The sequence below is a fragment of the Sturnus vulgaris genome, chromosome 5 (assembly GCF_052056855.1).
Source record: "Sturnus vulgaris isolate bStuVul1 chromosome 5, bStuVul1.hap1, whole genome shotgun sequence".
Taxonomy (NCBI): domain Eukaryota; kingdom Metazoa; phylum Chordata; class Aves; order Passeriformes; family Sturnidae; genus Sturnus; species Sturnus vulgaris.
The window spans coordinates 61,063,698-61,084,906 of record NC_142247.1 but is presented as its reverse complement, the minus strand read 5'-3'; the positions used below and the strand labels follow the sequence as shown (position 1 = coordinate 61,084,906).

Genomic DNA, 21,209 nt, shown 5'->3' with positions numbered 1-21,209 from the left:
ACCGTACCTAGAACATTATGTAAGAGCCAAACTAAAATTCAGCTCACTTCTCCTCTGCTTGTTGGCAAGTTACAGCAAGAAGAAAAGCGTATTTTTGATACCAAAGTTACCATATGATCATACATATGGACAAACCAATGACAGTGATGTTGATACAACTGATCATATGTTTACATGATCAGTTTTCACAGCAGAGCTTTAAGATACAGGGTGTCTGTCAATTTATTTTAAATCCTCCCCTGAATGCGTCATAAAGAGTTGACAACTCAATTAGAAAATTCCAGCTTATAAATTCTCCAAGAAAAGAGAAGGCTACCTATCATTCCATCAGGACGGACAATGTATCATACAATAGGGTTTTCCAATTTTCTTTACATAGAGAAGCAATTACAAAACTGAATGCAGCTATTGTAGGGTTTAGGCAAGCAGGCTTGGACTTTGTTGTTACAAGACCTACAAAGCTTCTGCATTTAATTTTTTTTCTCTGCTGGCAATATAGAAAATAAAAACCAACCCAAAGTATTAGATACTATTTCCTAAATTGCAATAAACCTAGTTTGTTCATGATAACAGAACATTTACATCCAACATATAAAATTGTTGCTGAGCATTTAATGTAGCTGTTATTCTTTATTGCAGTTCCTCCACTACACGACATAAAAACTTGATGTTTGACTGTGCAGAGGATACAAAAGATACCATCTTACATTTTTTCAACCTCCAAAACTCCCATTTAAGATCATGGCAGGAATTTCTTGTCATATTTTTATTACAGCTGGTAGATAAAGGAAATAATTGCATTTTGACTGCTCCCCACAAGATTATATTAGCAAAGTGATTGCTTCTTTGCATGACTAATTTTGATTAAATCAGCTTCATTTAAATATCAAATTGTGTTCTTCACCTTTCTTCATTAAGCTATGGTATTCCTGACTGTTTTAAAGTTCTATTTTTGATATGGTAAAATATGCATTTCAATTTATTGTGCAGGCTGTTCTTGACTAAAAAATACAAATCAACAAACCAAATGATAATTTATAAGAAAGGGTTTAAGTCACATTTGGAAATGAACTGGAATAAAATAATATTAAAATGTGTATTTTTAAAGAATATACAACCTATAAGGAGAGCATCCTTGCCTACAGGAGAGTTTGTACTACTTGATTTGTCAGAAAAAGCAATAAAGAAAATGAGCTGTATATAGATTAGCTGAAGATTAACTGCAAAAATGTAATATTTTATTAATATACTAAATCCTGAAGAGAGAAAGATTTTCAGTTTACTGACCTTTCTCAAATATAATATGTAGACAATTTATTCTTTCATTGCAAATAACACTACATTGACTTATAGCTATTTAAAAAATGTTATACAATTCTGGCTGAAATCAACATGAAATGTGTCATTTGCTCTGGCTGTAAATTATCCCCTCTATAATCGTGTTTTGACAAATGATACTCTTTTTATTCAGCTGCTCAAATCTCCATATGTTCGTGCATCCCCAAATAAAGTCCACGGATTTTAACAGGATTACTCGCCAAACTGGCTACACTTGTGTTCCCGGAGTGATCTCTCTGGGGATCCAGCCAAAAACAACAAAAAAAGACTTCCTATTTTGATAAGGCTTTTAAATGTCTTTTAAAGCATTCAGTAATGCCGTGCAAAACTGAACTTCTTTGACAGCTATTACTCATTGTATCAGGTAAAACCAAGCATGAAGTGTCTTCACTGTGTTTCCCCAATGCTGCACACACATCACAGGAAAGTTGTTGAAGGTTTTTGCTTTGCTTTCATCTAAAAGGGAACTTGAGGACAGTACACTTATAATGATTCCTTACAGACGCAGCTCGCTGTAATGTATATTCATTTTGAAACAGAAGTTTCTCTTTTCTGCTTCAGGCTGGTTTGATTCTTAACACCACGAAAATAATTTTTTCAGTCAAAATAATCCATCCATGCTGTAACAACAATTATCCATCTTTTTATAATAGCATCTGTACATGTAATATTCTAGTTATTTCCTTCTGATATTTTCTTCCTATGGAACTTAAGAACGTGTACCTAGAAAAATCACAATAATTTTTAAAGTCTTTGTGGCAACTTATGGTCTTGTAGAGTGTTCCCTGAAGGTGCAACCTTATGTCAGCATAGACTTCAGGGCAAGTGTGTGTACTCAGTGCCATACAGGGTTCCCCTGTGAATCTCATTGCAAGATCTGGGTCTAAAAAAAAAGTCTCAAAATAATCATGGAAAGAGTTCTGTAGTTCACTCTGAACAAGAGCTGTGGAGACAGAAACACACAGCTCCATTCAGAGCCAAACAGACAGCAGTCTGGATGGGGAAAGAGTGGTGAGGGGGAGTTGTTTGTTTGTTTGAATTGAATGTGAATGGTTATGCCTGAGCTGCAGTTGGAGTCTGGCACCGTAAGGCTGATGAATTAATCCTCCTGCTGTGGGCAGCCTTGGCAAGGCCTTAGCTGAAATACTACTATGTCCAGTTTTGAGCAGTGCTTTCCAAAAACAGTGTGGCCCAATTGGCAAGAAACTGGAGGTGAGCTACAGGAATCACAGGAGGTCTAAGTAACAAGACCTAAGAAGGGAGATCCAAGACTGCCCCGTCTGGAAATGGAAAAATAGTAGAAAAAATTAACACCGCAAATTCAAACAAGAAAGTACCTGGAGGGGAGGGAGGAAGAAAACCCCCAAACTGAATAAGAGGAATAAGACAAACAAGATGCTCAGTCTGTAGGAGAAGATATTTAATCAGACAGCATGACAATTTTTCCTAGGCAGAAGACCACCACGCTGGAGTAGGTTGCCATCTCCAGGGTTTTTTTAAGGGCAGTTTAGACAAAGTAATTTGTCCCTGCCCTGAGGTGTGGGGCTGAAGGAGCTGTCAGGCTGGCCGGAGAGGCGGAGGTCGCTGCTGGAGTGCCACGGTCGAGCGGGCTGTGGGGCCCTGGGCAAGGAACAGGGAAGCTGCGCCCAGGGAGGTTTTGCTGCCTGTCCTGCGTGCCTTGTGCTGGCGACTAAGCCTCACCGCGGCTGTAGTGCTTTCACCCCAGCAGAGGGGCTGTGCGCGCTCCGCTGATGCGGCCGGGCCGGGGCCGGGGCCGGGTGCCCGAGGCCGCGGCGGGGCCGGGCGGGGCGGGGAGGCCCCGCAGCCGGTTCCCTTTTTGCCCGGCGTGTGATTGGCGGCGGCTTCGGAGCTGCGTCTGCCGCCGGCTATGGAGCCTCCCCGCCGGCCCCTGGCCCGCGCCGCTTCCTGCTGAGGGAAACACCTGTCCGGAGCCGGGGCCGGGGCCGCCGCTGCGGTGAGTAGCTCCGTGCCGGGGGTAGGGGGGTCGCGGCGGATCCCTCCCCGGGCCGGCGCTGCCCGAGGCCCGGGCTCGCAGGTGGTGGCGCGGCTCCGCTCCCCGTGCCGGCCGCGGCCGGACCCCCCCCGGCCCCGCGCCCGCCGCAGGGCGCCCCCGGCCCCGGCAGCCGCGGCGGGGCGGGCGCGGCGAGGTTCGCCCTCCCGCGGGCGGCGCTGGCCGCCATCTCTGGGCCCGGGTGGTGGGCCGGGGGCGGGAGGGAAGGAAATAGGGAGGGAGGCGGCCCCGGCCCCGGCTCCCGCCGCCTCCCGTGCCCTGAGCCCCTTCCCGCAGGGGTGTGCGGCTGGCCGGGGTCGCCCTGCGGGCCCCGCCGCAGCCGGCACTGCTGAGCCCCACGGGCTGCCCGGTCCCTCGCGGCCTCGGTCCCGCCTCACGTCATGGCCCGAACAGGAGTTAACGAGCTTGATGCCAAACCCGCTGAGGAAGTTGTTGGAACGTGGAATGAAACAATGCGAAGTGAGGGATCACAATAGACAGTTCTCTCGAGTTCAAGATCAGTGAGTCAGCTCTGCTACAACACGGCTTTTAAAAAGTAACTATTCCTCATCCTACAAATTTCTTGTGTCTATCTGATGCATGTAGACCATGAAACCTTCCCACACCACAATCCCTCTGAAATAATAGCTGAGGGCGCTCGGGAGTTGGTTGCTGGAGTAGATTAGATCACGCCGTTATCAATCAGTGTTGGAAAACCGGGCACAAGTTGTCAGGACAAGCAGTGTCTAAATAGCGAGTGTGTCCCAGCGGAACAATAGCAGCGATCTCTGGGTTTTAAAACTCTGAAGTGTTGGTTCCAAGGTGGATTACTTTGAGATTACTAATAGATCTTTTATTTGTGTAACCACAGTTAACTAGAACTTTGCCGAAATCCTTACATAAATTTTCAGAATCAGCTAGAAGTTATTGTTTGTTCCAGGAGCCCCAAATAGATAATTGATATAAAGATGGTGAAGGCAGGGCATCCTGAAAATGCTACAGCTGTAATAACAATCTGATTGACTCCCCAGCCTCCTGACCAAACTATATCTGCTGGTTCATATACTCTTGATGAGGAATGTGACTGCATTACCTGTGAATTTTATCTGCTAATGGGACCCTGCACTCATTTATTTCTCATGAGAGCTAGTAGTTGCTAGAGGATCTGGCAAAGAAACTGAGCCAGAAAACTGGTATTTTGTTGTTATGTTCACACTTGAAATGTTAGTGCTGTATCTTACCTGTGAAGTTCAGCACTGAATCACTGCAGGTGTAGGGAAGATGTGCTCCTGTCCAACAAGTAAAAAGTCATCTCCTGCTACATAACAGTGTGGGCAAGTAAATGTAGTATGCTGCTTGGAAAACTTTGAGTCTTGTCATTGTAGTTTTGAGGTTTTAACAATTTATCTTTCAAGTGAGCTTTGTCTAAAACTGTGAATGTAAACTTTAGCGTTGTATTTACATAAATGCATGCTTGAGGTAATTCTTACTCTGGTAGAGAGTGCTTATTTTCTTGAAAGTTAAGTTGACTGGGAAGGAGTTCACACTAAAGTGAAAGGAATAATTTTAAAATAAGGTTTTCACATGATGGATGAAAACAGAAGCAGGAGCTAATATAGAATAAGCATGATAGTAACTGGTAGAATTCTAACATAATCTTAACAGAGCACTCAGCTAGCCTAAATTTTTTGTAGCCAAATAAGCAATATAGCATAATACCATGCTGTCATTTTAAAGCACCTTTCAGCCAGTTTTTTCAAATAATTTAATGACTTTACTCATTAGTATATCTCCTAATCCTGCTGTGAATCATGTTTCAGTCTCAGTTATTCTTAACTGTGCTGGCTCCATTCCCTTTCCTTCTCTTCCCTTGCTGCCCAACCACTCCTGCAAGTGTTGAGTTAGATAAAGGAACTGATCCAGCTGGAAATTAACCAAATTTTTCCAGATTTTGTTATGATCAGATTGCTGACCTGAGTGATAAGATAGGAACACAGCTGGAGACAAAGGCAAGACTCGTTGCTTTTCTTAGTTACCTTTTGCAGACCCATCTTTTCCTTCTCCATGGGGCCCCATCAGGATTTTTGGACCAGTGTAGGACAGGTCTTGTAATACAGGGAGATTCAGGGTTGATGAGGCTCATTAAAATTAGAAATAAAACAGAGATTTTTTTTTTCCCCTTTTTGGGGGGTATTGGTGCAGTAGAGTTATTGAAATGTCAATACTGTAAGTAAAGCTTAGGCATGACAAAGGTTTTAGGAACTTAATGTGGAATGATTTTTCATTATAAACATCAAAGTTTTATAATTCATATACATGAGGAAATACGGTTTTGCCAACACATGGATTAGCAGGAAATGGATACAATTTGGTGTCACCATAAGAATGGGTCATTGCAAAGACAGATGAGACACAACTGTTGCTCCAGGATTTGCTTTCTGAAACTGAGGAAAAGGGGTCGGAGCAGAACTGGAGATGGAGATTGGATTGGGCTGGGCTAGACATGACAGGTGGCAGCCCAAATAAATGCACGAGAAAAGACAGCCTTGTATGGGAAAGGCGGCTACAGAAGTACCACGCATTTTGTGTTGTGTCTGATGCAGTTTGTCAGGGGAATATTTGAACCCACGGAAGTGTTGCTCTACCTGCCTTTATGAGTGGATGAGAGTGTGAAACAATTGCATTTGCTGAGAAGTATCCAGATTAGTTCTGCTTGAGGGAGAGATGCTGCCTTTGCATGTATTATAAATGAGAGACAAAAGTCTCGATATTCAGCAAAATTTTAGATTACTTTATTTGATATAGACAGAGCAAGCAGCGCGCTGGGGAACGTGAGGGGTCACTGCCCACTCCACGCTCCACCAAACCTTGGTTTGCAGCCTCTTCTTATACTGTGGGTTCTCATTGTTCACAAATTCACAAAGCCTTTGGGTGATAGTCACAGATAGCCATCCGGTCCTTGTAGATGACCACCAGGGAAGTTCTGGAGGTCTGGTCTTTGGTGATAACCACCAGAGAAGTTCTGGGAGTCTGGTTTTTGGGATAGGCAGTATTGATTAGACAAAGGTAGGAAGGGCTTTTTGGGAAGTCCGATTTCGCAAGCTGGTAGCCGATACAACTTATTTGAAAAACATAACATAATATAACATAATGTAATGTAACATAATACAACATAATATAACATAACAAGGTGATTTTAAACAGAATTATTTAATCATATAATTTCCTTTACCTAGTGTCCATGCTTCACTTCAGAGCTTAGTATTCTGGTTTATGCAAACCACAATGCTTTTGTGATTAACACGAATCTTTTATCAATTGTCACACATGTCTTGGTGGTCTTGATCTATGGAGTAGTGTAGAAGAGCTATTTGTGTGTATATGTGTTTGAAGAATTAATCCTTAGGTGCATGACTCATAGGAGCAGGCTGAAGACATTTTAAACCAGGAAGCTTTCCTAGACCTGCAGAACCCAATGAAACTGAAATGACTCCAGGTTTACTTAATGGGGCAGCACAATGACTTTTACAGGAAAGACTGCAAAAAATCTATATAGCCTGTTGGCATGAAAAAAAGCCTTAGTGCTAGTTGCTTATGTCTAAATGAAGAGAAATACATGACTACATTGTATTTTAGAATTGAGATGAGAGAGGGATGCAGTGTGTAGTGCTGAGATGCCACAAAGGCTGTGGCTGATGAATGCTGACAGGCTGCATGTGGATGGAGGATGAGTTTTGTGGGTGTCTTGGCCAAGATGGGTAGATCTCATGTCAGCAACAAAATGTTCAGGGTAACTTCACCACTACCTTGAGAAAATTCAAATACTGGCTTTAAAAGATAGAGGGATCTGGGACAGAATGTGTTTCCCTCAAACTGACTTCCTGAGAAAAATAACCTCCAAAAAAAGATCGTAGCTGACAGGCAGAGTAATGCTCAGAGAGAGAAGAGCTGTATCAGTGATGGAGGGGATTTTCTGCTTTTTAACCTTATCAGAGTGTTAATCAACCTGGGCATGTTAGAGGCAGGTACAAGACTTAAATTTTTTTGCCAATACAGAGAGAGGGCTTATTTTCCGCATTTTTATTAAAAATGTGTCTTACAAATATAGGAAACATGCATATGTTTAATAAAAGGACACTTCACTGTTGGTAGACAACCTTTCAGTTGTTTCATACTTTTTTCCTCCTTTTCAAGAGTCATCATTTTTGCATGATATCTACCACTGTAGGATGTGTACTGCTTGTTGCTCTTCAAAAGGTCAGTATTTCACTGGAAAAGTCAAAGGCAGAAGGATGAAATTAGAGGGTTTTCTGTCTTTTCTTTCTGTTTTGTACATGTTTTCCCTAATGTTTTTTTCCTTTGGGAATAATTTTTTTAGTAAAAGAACAGCACCTCATGTTGTAGTTAACCACAAGAATTAGGGTTGAAAGTCTATGGTTTAATTTCTTCCTGAATCTAAAGTCACCATTTCTAGAATATCTAGAATATCTAGAAGATATTTGGGGTAAGGCTACCCAGTTGTTCTGCTGCTGAGGTTTCCATACAAGATCCTTGGCATATACAGTCTCTATGAGATGCCTGTATGGAGACTGGCTTAAAAATCTCTAGTGAATTTTAGCTGAGAGTCCTCAAATGGCTATCACCATGCAAATAAAAATGATGAAACATTGCATATTTAGTTGTCTTTCATCTACTATTTGCATTTAATTCTCTCATGAGGTAATCTCTCAAAAATATATTTGGTTTAAATACCTTATTTGAATTAATTAAATTTATTGTTCAGATTATTTTTTGCTGTTTTTAATAGGCTGTAAACATGTCTTCTGTATGTGTGTGTTAAATTGGTGTACTGGTTTTTGGTGTATTTTTACTGTTGTAACAGGAAAAGCATTCTGACTTCTTTTAAAATGAGCAATCATATATATAATCAACTTGGTTAAAACTTCCTTCCTGGTAAGTGCAGAACTTCCTTTGCATCTGGATATGAGAGCAAGCAAGAAAAACAGAACAGCTTAAACAAAGAAATTTTTTGTGTGAAAGATCTTCCTTTAAAAAAATAGGAACTACAAAAATTAAATAAATGAATCATCTTCAGCAATTCAACCTTTGTTTTATAAGCAGGTAATATTTCCTTGTACTTTGTTAGGTATAGTGGTGGTGTGTCCACAGTTGCTGCTTTCTGGGACTCGAAAGAAGAATTTTAGTTAGCATGCTATGTTGTTTGAGTTTAATCTTTTATATTTTATGTGATGCTTTTATTATCTGCTAAGGCATCATGGCACTGACTTTATGTTTCTTCAGCAGTTAAAGATTTTATGTGTAGAAAGTGTTGCTTGGAAAGTAAGTTCAGTATGTTGCTGTAACTTGGCTTGTGCAAGTGCACTCAATCAGCACTGAATAATTTCCGCTTTAATATTGGTGAATGGAGATTAACTGAGCAACAATATTTTTTGTTTACTGAATGCTGATAAGGTAGAATGCTCATGTTTAATATTGTTTTACTGGTGTTTTAGGTGTAATTTGATATATAGGGTAATAAATCAGCATCATCTTGGGAGATTTTTCTTCTGCAACAAATAGTTCATATTGGGAGTGTGTACTTTGAAAATGGATAGATATTATCAGTCTGGTGAATTGATTTATTTAAAAGAAGCACATCTAAGGACACTCGCCTTGAATTTAGATGCACATTAAATATATCTTCAGAAATAGTCCTTGACTTTTGCATCCTAAAGGCTTTTTTTGTGTTGAAGTCCTGATTCCTCATCCCTAAAAAGAGAGGCAGAGGAAGCTGGGAATAGGCTTGTGTCTGTCCAGACTTCAAATAAATTGCTTGTTTTGTTAGTTTCTGCCATTCTTGGAGCTCAGTGGGACTGCATTCTATTCATATACAGTAGTGTGTCTTTTGATTTCTATGAAAACCCACTTACATTAACATCCGTGGCATCAAAACAGATGAGGCAGTAGAAGAATCAGTGCTTGATCAAATAGAAGCAAGAACTAATCAGTATGGAGGTTGCACATTCAAACTGCTTATCCTCAGTAAAATCTGGCCAGGATGTTTTAAACCTCTATTTTAATTGCTTAATCACTGGAGGATTGGTTGGAGGTTTTTTATTTATATTTGGTATTGAATTGAATAGATTACATCGGAGGTGGTTTATGTAAATCAAGTATTTGGAACCAGAAATTAAGGGGAAGTGGAAATATAAAAAATGCATATGAAAAGTTAAAAAGTAAGAGTAAAGATAAATGTAAATAAGAAAGTAATCAAGTAATTGTATGTTTCGCTAGATTTCTTCTGGCATGGAGTTGGGGGATCATGAACAGCCCGTTGTTATGAGAGAGGAAAACAAACGAAGGAGAAGAAGAATGAAACCTCATTGTACATCGAGTAGTTTTTCTTCAATGGAGCTGATACCCATTGAGTTCATTTTACCTACAAGCAATAAACATACTAAAGCACCAGAAATTATGTTACTTGAAATAGCTGGCAACTGTACGGTTGAGCAAATGAAGGCACAGATTTGGATGCGTGCAATAGAGATGAGTCAAACCACAGACTTCTACCATGCATTCACCCCAGATCAGTTCATTCTGCAGTATCAGAAAAAAGGGCAGTGGTATGAAATTTATGATAAACATCAAGTATTACAGACATTGGACTGCATACTGTACTGGAAGGTGTTACAGAAAAAGGTAGGCAAGATCTATGTTGTCCAGAAACAAAAACCCTCAGAAGAAGTCCAGGAATTTCAGCAGCAACTTAATGATTTAATTGGTTATGATGTCACTGATGTAAGCAATGTTCATGATGATGAACTAGAATTTACTCGGCGCCGATTAGTCACTCCACGAATGATAGAGGTAGCCTGCAGAGATCCTAAATTATATGCAATGCACCCATGGACTACATCTAAGCCACTCCCAGAATATTTATTTAAAAAGATCACTAATAATAACATTTTCATAATCATACACAGGGGAACAACTAGTCAGAAAATTAAAGTGTCAATAGATGACACTCCAGATATGATTCTCCACAGCTTTTTCACAAAAATGGCAAAGAAAAAGTCTTTGATGGACATTCCTGAAGATCATAGTGAACTGGATTTTGTTCTCAGGATTTGTGGCAGAGATGAGTACATTACTGGAGAGACACCAATCAAAGATTTTCACTGGATAAGACAGTGCCTTAAGAATGGGGAAGAAATCCACCTCGTCCTCGACAATCCCCCAGACCCAAATGAAGATGAGGTTCAGAAGGAAGAATGGCCCTTGGTTGATGACTGTACAGGAGTTACAGGGTATCATGAACAATTGACAATAGATGGAAAAGATCATGAGAGAGTATTCACTATATCTTTGTGGGATTGTAATAGGAAATTTAGAGTGAAAATAATTGGCATTGATATCCCAGTTTTACCAAGAAATACTGATCTTACTGTGTTTGTGGAGGCTAACATTCAACATGGGCAGCAGCTCCTTTCACAGAGAAGAACTTCGTCGAAGCCTTTTACTGAGGAGGTTCTGTGGAATATTTGGTTGGAATTTGATATCAAAATCAAGGATTTGCCTAAAGGAGCACTTCTGAATCTTCAGATCTACTGTGGCAAAGCACAGGGACCATCTGCAAAGACAAACCTTCAGTCACATGAATCCTCCAACTCTGATGCAAAATACAAAACTCAGCTTCTCTATTATGTAAATCTTTTGTTGATAGATCACCGTTTCTTGCTACGGAGTGGGGACTATGTGCTCCACATGTGGAAAATTCCAGGTAAGGGGGAAGAACAAGGAAGTATAAATGCAGACAAACTCACATCAGCAACTAACCCGGATAAAGAAAACTCAATGGCTATCTCTATTGTGCTGGACAAATATTGTCACCCAATTGCCTTGCCCAAGCACAGGATATCATCAGACCCTCAGGGGGACAGGACCCGAGCTGAAATGCCCAACCAGCTTCGAAAGCAGCTTGAAGAGATCATAGCAACGGACCCACTTAATCCACTTTCTCCTGAGGACAAAGAACTGTTGTGGCACTTTAGATATGAGAGTGTAAAGCACCCCAAGGCATATCCTAAGCTGCTTAGCTCTGTGAAATGGGGACAACAAGAAATAGTCGCCAAAACATACCAGTTGCTAGCTAAAAAAGAGGCTTGGGATCAGAGCACTTTAGATGTTGGACTCACAATGCAACTTCTGGACTGTAACTTTTCAGATGAAAATGTCCGAGCAATGGCAGTTCAAAAACTGGAAAGTTTAGAAGATGATGATGTTCTTCATTATCTTTTACAGCTTGTGCAGGTAAGATGTATTTGCATTCCTGAACTCTGCCTTCCAGGAATATATTTGCAAACCCCATTGTATTGGGTTTGAACCACACAGCACTGAAGAGGTGTTGACTGACTTTACCGATGGTTTAGAAAGAGTGTAGATAGAAAGAAGGCAAATGCAGATGTTGATATGGGCAAGGCCTGAAGAAAAATTGGAGGGTGGGTTTTAGGTCAAGAACACCAGTGTAATTAATTACACAGTATGTTGCAGCAACTTCAGTCTTGCACTGTTAAGGGGAGCAGATTTATCTAGAAACTCCCCCCCCAGTTTTGAAAGTGACTAAAGAGTTGATGGGACTACATACTAAGATTAAGTCCTTCTGGGAACTTGGGTACAAAATTGTGGTTCTAATGGCAAGAGATCACTGCTGTATCGATTTGAAGCACTTTGTGTGCACATCTGCCAGATCAAACATTGGAAAGGTTTATATCAGTTACACAAGAAACTTGGTTTGGTTGCTTTTCTCTCAACATGATGCCATCAGTTGGCAGTGGCAAAGTCTCCTCTGTTGTCTGATGTAACCTTGTGTTCTTCCTGGTAAGCACAGCCCCAGGAGCCAGGTGAGTCTGCAGGCCTCCTACACCTGACAGGGCTCTGTTTTGTATGGAAGGCTGTTGTCCCTCAGAGCAGGAAATAGATTTTTAAAGAATCAGGACAACATTCAAAAATTTAAAAAAAAAAATTTAAAAATTGAACTACTGCAGCTGGAGAAGTCACTTTTTATTTCTGCAGGTTCAGAAAGAACCCAGAATCCCAGGAAAATGAAGTTAGTATTTCAGATTTTACTGCACATTGGTAGTGCTTTAATCAAAGCTTTTCTAGCCTTGTCTTTGCTTGTCTGAAGATTAGGCAGAATTTATGCACTTCTGCATTAACCAAAGGAGTCGCTAGGGTTACCTCATTGGACCTCCCACGTAGCTGCTGCTATATATTTGCTTGGCTTGGGAGCTTTTGCTCTCTACATGTGGCTCAGCAATTTTATTCACTTTTTTTTCCCGTATCTAAATTAGGAGTTTGGGGTGATGATTGATTGTTATCAAAATGTCTGAGAAAATAGGGGAAATACTGGGGTTGTTTCCATTTTTTTTTTTAGATTGCTTGTTTTCAGGAAGTACAAATCTGTGAGTTTTAAAAAGAATAGACCTTTCTAACAGTAAAATAAAATATTGTACCATAAAATCATAGTGGCTTAAATTCATTCTGTCATTTTTAGTAAGAGGTGTTGTAAGAAATAATGAGCTTACGGTCCTTAAAAATGAAAAACATGCTAGATTCCAACTTTTACCTCTCTGCTGCTTTCCTTGTCTTTATTTCTTAGCTAACTGTGGAACATAAGTGGTCAGCATTCTGCAGCAAAGTTTTGGTGTGACGGTGTATTTAAAATCTTCATTTTTCAGAGAATGGATGCCTTCCATTGCTCCAGTGGACACATCTCTTCTGCAAATGGTTGTCATTTTCAAATGCACACCTTTATGAAAGCTCTATGGTTTATTTCACTCTGCACAGGATATTCCCATTTTGTCCTCTGTAGAGTTAGCAATCAAGTGTTTTATTTCCCTACAGGTTTATTTCAAATAGAGGCAGCCACACCATAAATCAACCTATTGAGCTTCCTATAATATCTGTTCTTCTCTGTACAGTTGATAAAGTATGGATAGGAGAGTTAAAATGCAACAAAATTCTTTGTAAGATAAACACCAATGGCTGTACTGCATGTATATGGCAGTGAGTAAAGGCCTTCTGCTGAATTGACAAGGAAAAGGTACACACAGGGACCTGGTGAAGTACCAGCAGGCATTTTTTAATGGCCAGCTTTTATTGTTGCTGTGCAAAAGTTGATATTTGACTTTGTGAAGAAAAAGGGGCTGGACTTTTAAAAATAATTATCTAAAACATCAGCTCAATAAGGATGGTTATAATACATTTTTAATATTGTTTTGTGTTAAAATATATTTGCAAGCTCGATAAGGAGGTTCAATTTTGAAGTAATGGTCGGTTGTTTGGCTATATTTCAGTTTTAACTTGTTTTTCAAGGTTATGTGAACATTAAGTATAGTATATACCAGAATGAGGTTTATAATAGGCTTTCTTGGAACTGTAAGAAAATCCATTTGAATTTATGTGATAATTATTGCTTTTGGGCACTTTACTGAAGTGAAAATTAATTTTCATTAAAAACTCCTCATGCCTCATAATCTCATACACAAAGTAAAAGGATCTATATATTGTTATATTTCTGAATGCTCATTGTCTTTCGTAAATAAGATGATGTTGTTTGGGGATATAAAACAGTACTGCAGAGACAGTCAAGACAGTTCTTGCAGAATTATGATACAGGAGAAGGGCAAATCTGGTGCTTGGCTTTTTTGTCTGTCTACTGCTTGGCTTTCTTGTGTGTCTCTCAGCCAGCAGCTAGAAAGAACGTGTCCTTGTGACATTTTTATAAGTTTTAATAATAAAAATGCAACCGTGTGCCACAGTACTTGTAAGAGTTTATAAAATTATGATTTGTTTCATGAATTTAGCAGACCTTTGCTGATGGCTTGGTTGCTTCTTTGCAAGCTGCAGACCGCAGTGATCTTGAAAGAGCCATTGTATTCTGTTGAATAACTATTGGTAGAGGTTTGCATACTTTGTTGCTTCTGAAAGCTGAGCATACTACATGCACCCAGCTCTCTGCACATCCCTTTGTTTTCCCTTAATCTCCCTACAGGCTGCTTCCTGGCACTCTATTTCCAGAACCTGAAGCCATTCAGCAACCCCCTCAGTCCATGACAGGGATTTTGTGACTCTGATTCATAGATTGTATGCTTCTTATTTCTCTTCTGTTGCCATGGGATATAAGTGCATACTTCTTTCCACCATTAATCTGAATATAAACCTTCTATAAACTTGAATTCCTCAAGCAGCATGACAGAAGCCGCTGGAAAAATGAGTTGAAGTGGAGAAGTTCCCTGGTACTACCCAGAATCTGGAAGTGTGGTGGTTTTCTGGTACACCAATTCACTTGGTTATTGGGATGGAGGAGAGGATAACAGAAAAAAAATTCCAGTGCTGACACTTGAAAATAGTTGTTGACTTTTCCTCCCCCACCCCCTTTTTTGGCAGTACCTTGGAAATGTCTGTGGGCTTGGATGGAGGGGAGCAGCTTTTGAAAGAGAAAAAATGCATCTGTTTTCACAGTCAGTAAAAGAATGCTCTGGTGGTCTTCTTCTTAATTGCACTTCATTATTATAGGATATGTATCAGAGCTTTTATTCTGTCATTCATTTATAAGGCCAGATAAGTGCTCTGAAATCTGTCCTGTAGCTCGTTTTTTCTGGGGAACCCAGCAGTGAATCCTGGTGCTCTAGTTTGGAAGTAGTGGATGTTCACCCAAACCAGTATTTTATTATTGAAATATTTTATTAAAGAGCCATTACAAATACATAATTCCATCTGTCAGTAATAATTTCAAGCATTCTCAGTATCAGTCATACTGCAGACTGGTTTCTGATCTTGCTGGGTTTTGCCAAGAATGACGTTTTGTGCATATACTCAGGTTGGACTCTCTGGTTAGGTACTCCATGCCTTGTGTTGTCACATTAATAATAAACCTGAAAAGAACCTGTTGCAAACAAAACATGCTTCTTGAATCTGACAGAGAAGCCTCAAAAAGACCTGCTTTGTTACACATTTTCTACTCCTGCAGAGGTGTGTTTTCTAGATGTCATTGGTTAAGTGTAAGCAGTGGGATCTTTAATGTGTTAACAACATGTCTTCTATTTTGTATTACTCAGGCTGTGAAATTTGAGCCATATCATGACAGCGCATTAGCCAGATTTTTGCTGAGACGTGGTTTGAGAGTAAGTACTTCAAAATACAGCCAACTTATGCTAAAGTTGTTGGCATTATTAAAATCCTTTGTCAAGAAATGAATGCTAATTTGTAGTATTTTTCTTTACCTGTAGAACAAAAGAATTGGTCACTTCTTGTTTTGGTTCTTAAGAAGCGAAATTGCCCAGTCCATGCACTACCAACAGAGGTTTGCAGTCATCCTTGAAGCCTACCTTAGGGGCTGTGGAAAAGCAATGCTGCACGATTTCATGAAGCAGGTTCAAGTAATTGAATTGCTGCATAAAGTCACAATGGAGATTAAATCGGTTTCTGCAGAAAAGTATGATGTTACTTCTCAAGGTATTTGCTAACAGGCATTTCTTTGTTGTTGATTTTGTTTTTTCTCTTTGAGTGTGAAAAATTAGGCAGCAAATTGTACTGTTCATTAAGAAAATTTGTGGATGAATTGCTGTCAAAGGGCAATTTTTGCTTCCTATAAAATGTGAGGGTAAGTTAATAACAATTGAACTAGTAATATATTTGTTTGCTCATTTCACCCCAAAAGGGGAAGAATATCAATGTTCTAGACTCCCAGTACTTTCCCAAGCTTTGGCTTATCTTCTTGAACCTCATGCTATGAAAGCTCTGGAATCTGGGAAACAGATAAGTTCTTGTACATTAGCTGAATGCTGGTGCTGAAGAAAGACACAAATATCAACTGGAAATTAAAAGTGACACTTGCCAAGAAATACAGCCTTCCCCTAAACTCTCACTTGAGGATTTTTAGCAGGAAGATTAGGGAGGAGTCCAGTGCAGCCTCTGCTATGTCATGGAAGTAGGTGGTGGATCAGGAGTGAATATACAGGGCATGTCTTTGAGGAGTCCTGTGAGACAGATGTGGTATTGTTCCAGTTCTTGCAAGCACTGCTTTGGAAGTCACAGTAGGGTTATGCAATGCCTCTTTACCTCTAGGTTTTGCCTGCCTTTTTTCCTCTGCCTCCCAGCTTTCTTAAAAGCTTGTTTATCCTCATTCCTATTACTTGCTTGGTGTTGGGAGTAAGTGTGAGAAGACATATGACAATATTAAAATTCGAAAAGCTGTAAAGAGACCATCTCTTCCTTCATGTTCAGCCTGGTATGTTCCAGGCCAGGAAGTCCTTGAATTGGAAAGCTTTTCTACTCTGGCTATGCAGAAGTGACTGTGATGGTGTTTCAAAAGAGATTTAAAGGACATATGCATTTATTCTTCTATATAGTGTAAAATCTGTTAACGTTACCACATAGTGTGAGTTAAGGGACATACTGAAGCCCCATATAAAACACTGTTTCTAAACAACTTCCTAAATTTTTCTTAAAATATTCTATAACCTAAATGTATTTAGTCAGAATCCCATATTTTGGAAAAGACTATACAACTTTGCAGATGTACATGTCTGTAAGAGCAGTGGATTCCATAATACATTATCTTTGAAGGATATGTGGGCAAAGAAGAAAAGCTTCAAGAGAAAGCAATCATATTAACACCCACCAGATTTTGAAGTTAAAGAATCTTTGGGTGTAATGTACAGCAGAACACTGAAAGATGACTTATATAATTGACATTCTCACTGAATAAGGCTTCCTGAAACTGTGGAGTGTCCTAATAATGCTATATCTAATATAATTTATTCTCAGAATTTTGAGGACATTTTTTTTTCTACAGGCACCCTCTACTTCATATATTTTGAAAAATGCATATCCTAAAATTTATTCCATAGGTTATTGCTTTTTCTTTGTCCTGACATTTCTAAGTTCATGGTTGTTCATATTTTCAGTCTAAATGTTTTGTCCTGTTTCATTTCATTCTGTCATGCAATCTCATTTTATTCTTGTATATACGTTTCTCCAGTGTTTGTGGATTTTCTTTAAAGAACAAATTCCTTCCTGCTAGATCCATACCATTCCAGTAGCAAAGATGTTGTCAAACTGTTTCTTTCACTTTTCACTGTAATCTCTTTGCTTATATTTGAAGATAGCAAGTAATAAATAAATAAATCCTTAAGATCATAATATTACATCTTGCTTGGGATTATCTGCTTTCATCACCCTCTGAGCTAAATTATTTTTCTCCCAAGAATGTGTCTATGCAGCTGTTTCATCTCTTAAAATGCATAGCACCATGTTCTTAAGCCAGATCAACTTGAAAATTGTTTTAGCAATGCCTTTACTTGCATTTTAAGATCGGCTATTCCTAATCTTTTGTAGCTTCAGTTAGTTTGCTTACAGTTTTCAAATTGTATTACAACGAGGACACTTACTGAACTAACAGTAAACTGTAAAAAGTAACTTTCCTAGATATTTGTCTAGGAAATCTATAGTTACATAATAGAAAGCTGTTTCATTATCCAAGTTACTACAATTTAGGTGCTTTTGGCAAGCAGGGGGAGAATTGTTAGGGTTTTGGGGGTTTTTTTGTTGGTTGGTTTGATTTTGCATTATTATTTGTTTGGGTTTGGGATTTTTTAGGTGTTTTTTTGAAAAGTGACTGATTTTAAAATCCACTTGTTAGCTCTTGTGTATCGCTGTCAGATGTATTTTTCACCAGAAGAGATACCATGTTAGTTACCAGGCACTCTAGTAGTTCTTTTCTAATGATGTAATATTTGTGTTCTGTGAGTTGTCAGCCAGTTCTTTTGGCTTGACTTTCTTAATTTGATAGCAGCGTTTGAACTGTCCTGACTTTTTCTCTAATGTGCACTAAGAGCCCAAAAAGTCAAAGTGTCCTGGGCTGCATCAAAACCAGTATTGGCAGAAGGTGAGGGAGATGAGTCTGCCCCTCTACACGGCCCCTGTGACACTCCATGTGGAATACTGCATCCTGCTCTGGGCCATGAGGACAGGAAGGACATGGATCTGCTGGAGTGAATCCAGAGGAGAGTCACAAAAATGATGGCAGGGCTGGAGCACCTCTCCTGTGTGGAAAGGCTGAGAGTGTTGGGGTTGTTCAGCCTGGAGGCTCAGGAGACCTGACATCAGCCTTCCAGTGCTTACAGGGAGTTTGTAAAAAAGCGGGGGGACAAACTTGTTAGTAGGGCCTGTAGTGATAGGACAAGGTTTAATAGTTTTAAACTAAAGGAGGACAGATTCTGACTATGGAAGGCAAGGCATTTTTTTTTTATTATTAGGGTGTTTGCATACTGGAACAGGTTACCTAGAATGGTACAAAATGCTCCATGCCTGGAAATATTCAAGGTCCAGTTGGGTGGGACTCTGAGGAAATTGAGTTGAAGATGTCCCTGCTCATTGCAGGGGGTCTGGACTAGATAGCCTTTAAATGTCCTGTCCCACCCAAGAATCCATGATTCTATGATTCTTTGATTATGATTCTGTTTTAAGTATCCAGGTCCATGTTTAGCTTTATCAGTATGATTTTTTTTTTCTCTTTAATTTTTATCTCTGAAACTACTTGAACATGTATATACATCCTTTGCTGTGTAGCTACAGTTTCTTTTAGTGTTCAGGTGTTTGCCCTGATGCAGGGTATTGGCCAGTGTATTGCTTATGCTGCTGACACTCAGTAGCTGAGGTGAACAAAATGCATTGTATAATCTGTACTATTCTGAGTTGAAGATTCAGAAGCTTGAGGTTTTGTTAATCAAAAGATTGCATTTAGATATGAACATTAAAATTCTTGTTCATATAAATATACAGCAAATTTTCTTCTTACAGGTATGTGAGATTGAGAAGGCTGCACTATGAAAACCGTTTTAGGAGAATAGGAAATTCAGTGTCTCTGTAGTTTGTCTCCTTATGGTTACAGAATAATTGATTCCAGGAATTCAAAATCCGCAAGTCTGTCTGCATTTCTTGTCAGTTATGAGGGAAAATACTTTTTGGTGTGTTCTACTGTGTTTTGTTTTTTCAACAAAAGGTGACATTCTAATGTAAACTCCTACTGTGCTGTGTTTCTAATACTGCAGAGAAGGCACTTGACTTCTGAGGTGTATGAAGATTTTACCTTTAGGTATCTGAAACAGCCCTGGTCATTGGTAGTGCAAGTTAAAGAGTTTTTCTCCATTCCTTGAATAAGGAGATCCAGGAGGAAAGCAATTTGAAATGGCAGCTAAGCAGAGCTTTTTAGCCAGAGAATAATGCTCAACAAGTTTGATTGCCTTAAACCTCTTTTCCTTCCAGTGTTTGATTTCAGTGTGTTTTCTTTCTTGTAATTGCAGTTATTGCACAGCTGAGACAAAAGCTTGAAAAATTACAGGGCAGCAAACTTCCAGAAAGTTTTAGAGTTCCATATGATCCTGGGCTAAGAGCAGGAGCACTAGTGGTAAGTATATTCTGACTTTCTACAAATAATTAAAAAAAAAATTATATGCAAGTATGTGCCACTTGGTAAAAGGTTTTGCTAGTATGTCAAAGATCTTATTTCTCTGTAGATACAATGACATTGCAGGCACTCTATAGGTTTTTTGCCAGCGCTATTATTACTTTTCTAAATGTAATGACATGCCACCATGTGCTAAAAAAATTGCAGCCTATGAAATTCTAATCATTAAATGGCAATTATACTTTTTCCATTAGTTAAATACAAGATTTAACCAGGTAGCTGACTTTTTTTTTTTAAATTAGATAACCGTATAAAACTTTTATCTGATTCAGGGGATTTGGGATATTCAGTTTCCATTCTTCTGGTTACTTTCTCTGTCTTACCCTGATTCATATCTGTCACTAAGGTTTGGGTCCAGACCTTCATCATACTGACAAAACTGTCTACCTCAGCTATTTTTGATTTTTCAGTATCTCTATGTTGGTTTTGTTAGAAAATACATTATGATTTTGTTAGAAGTACGTTAAGAAACACTTGAGTTTTTCTATATTGCTGCTTTCAGTTTTGTGGTGAGATTGCAATTGTGTATGTTGACTCAGAGTTAAAAAAAGATTCATAGATCAGCAGATGTGTAGTGAGAGGAAATTGGATCATGCATCTAAAATGCAACGTGAGGTCTGGTTAAAGAAGCACAGCCAAGATCCTTGGACTCACTTGATGTGCAGCAAGGACCCTACAAGGAAACCCTTAATTTTCTCCTAGCTAAGGACAGAAGGACAGACAAATCATCCAGTTTAAAGAATTGTCATATGTTCAGGCATTGTCTAGCTATGGCCATGGTTCTGTTCAATAAACCTGTGCCTTGGGAGACAAGCTATAAGCTACTCTGTCTTCAAGCTGAAGAGAATTAAACACCTCTCAGGCAAGCATGGCTGAAGCACTGTCAGCACAGAAGCCCATTCAGACATTTCTTACTCAGAAATAATTTGTGACGTTTTAAATACTATTTTCTTGTTTGTATTTTGTATATTCGCTTTAGTCTTTTTTTTTTTTTCGTACAGAAATCATCAACAGCTTGATAGAAAGTAGGTTTTAAAATAAAAGATTTCTCTGGATTTTCTAGTTTTCCTTTACTTAGGAAGTATTCAGTCCTACCAGGACCCTCCTAGATGAACAAAACAAGGAAGATAGCTATGTCCAAAAATTGATGGGTTAACTTTTTCCAAACTACGTGAATAAAAATATGTGGTAAAACAAACTAAGCTTTCATTTTATGTTTGTTCTAACAAGTGCTATTTGTACATAATCTTCAAAACCTAAAATTTTACCAAATAAAATAAAAAAACAAATATTAGAAGCAAAATCAGAGTTTCTAATAAGATCAAAGGT

At 39.1% G+C, this 21,209-nt stretch overlaps 1 protein-coding gene across 1 annotated transcript in view; it reads left to right on the top strand.

Annotated features, from left to right (window-relative positions):
* Positions 1-3,165: 3,165 nt before the first annotated feature.
* Positions 3,166-21,209, top strand: part of PIK3CG (phosphatidylinositol-4,5-bisphosphate 3-kinase catalytic subunit gamma) — a 34,338-nt gene continuing 16,294 nt past the window's right edge. Inside the window, exons 1-5 of the mRNA XM_014869001.2 lie at positions 3,166-3,313; positions 9,644-11,659; positions 15,469-15,534; positions 15,640-15,865; positions 19,717-19,820. Coding sequence (XP_014724487.2) covers positions 9,656-11,659; positions 15,469-15,534; positions 15,640-15,865; positions 19,717-19,820 — 2,400 coding nt within the window. The 5' untranslated portion in view covers positions 3,166-3,313; positions 9,644-9,655. The remainder of the gene's footprint in view (positions 3,314-9,643; positions 11,660-15,468; positions 15,535-15,639; positions 15,866-19,716; positions 19,821-21,209) is intronic.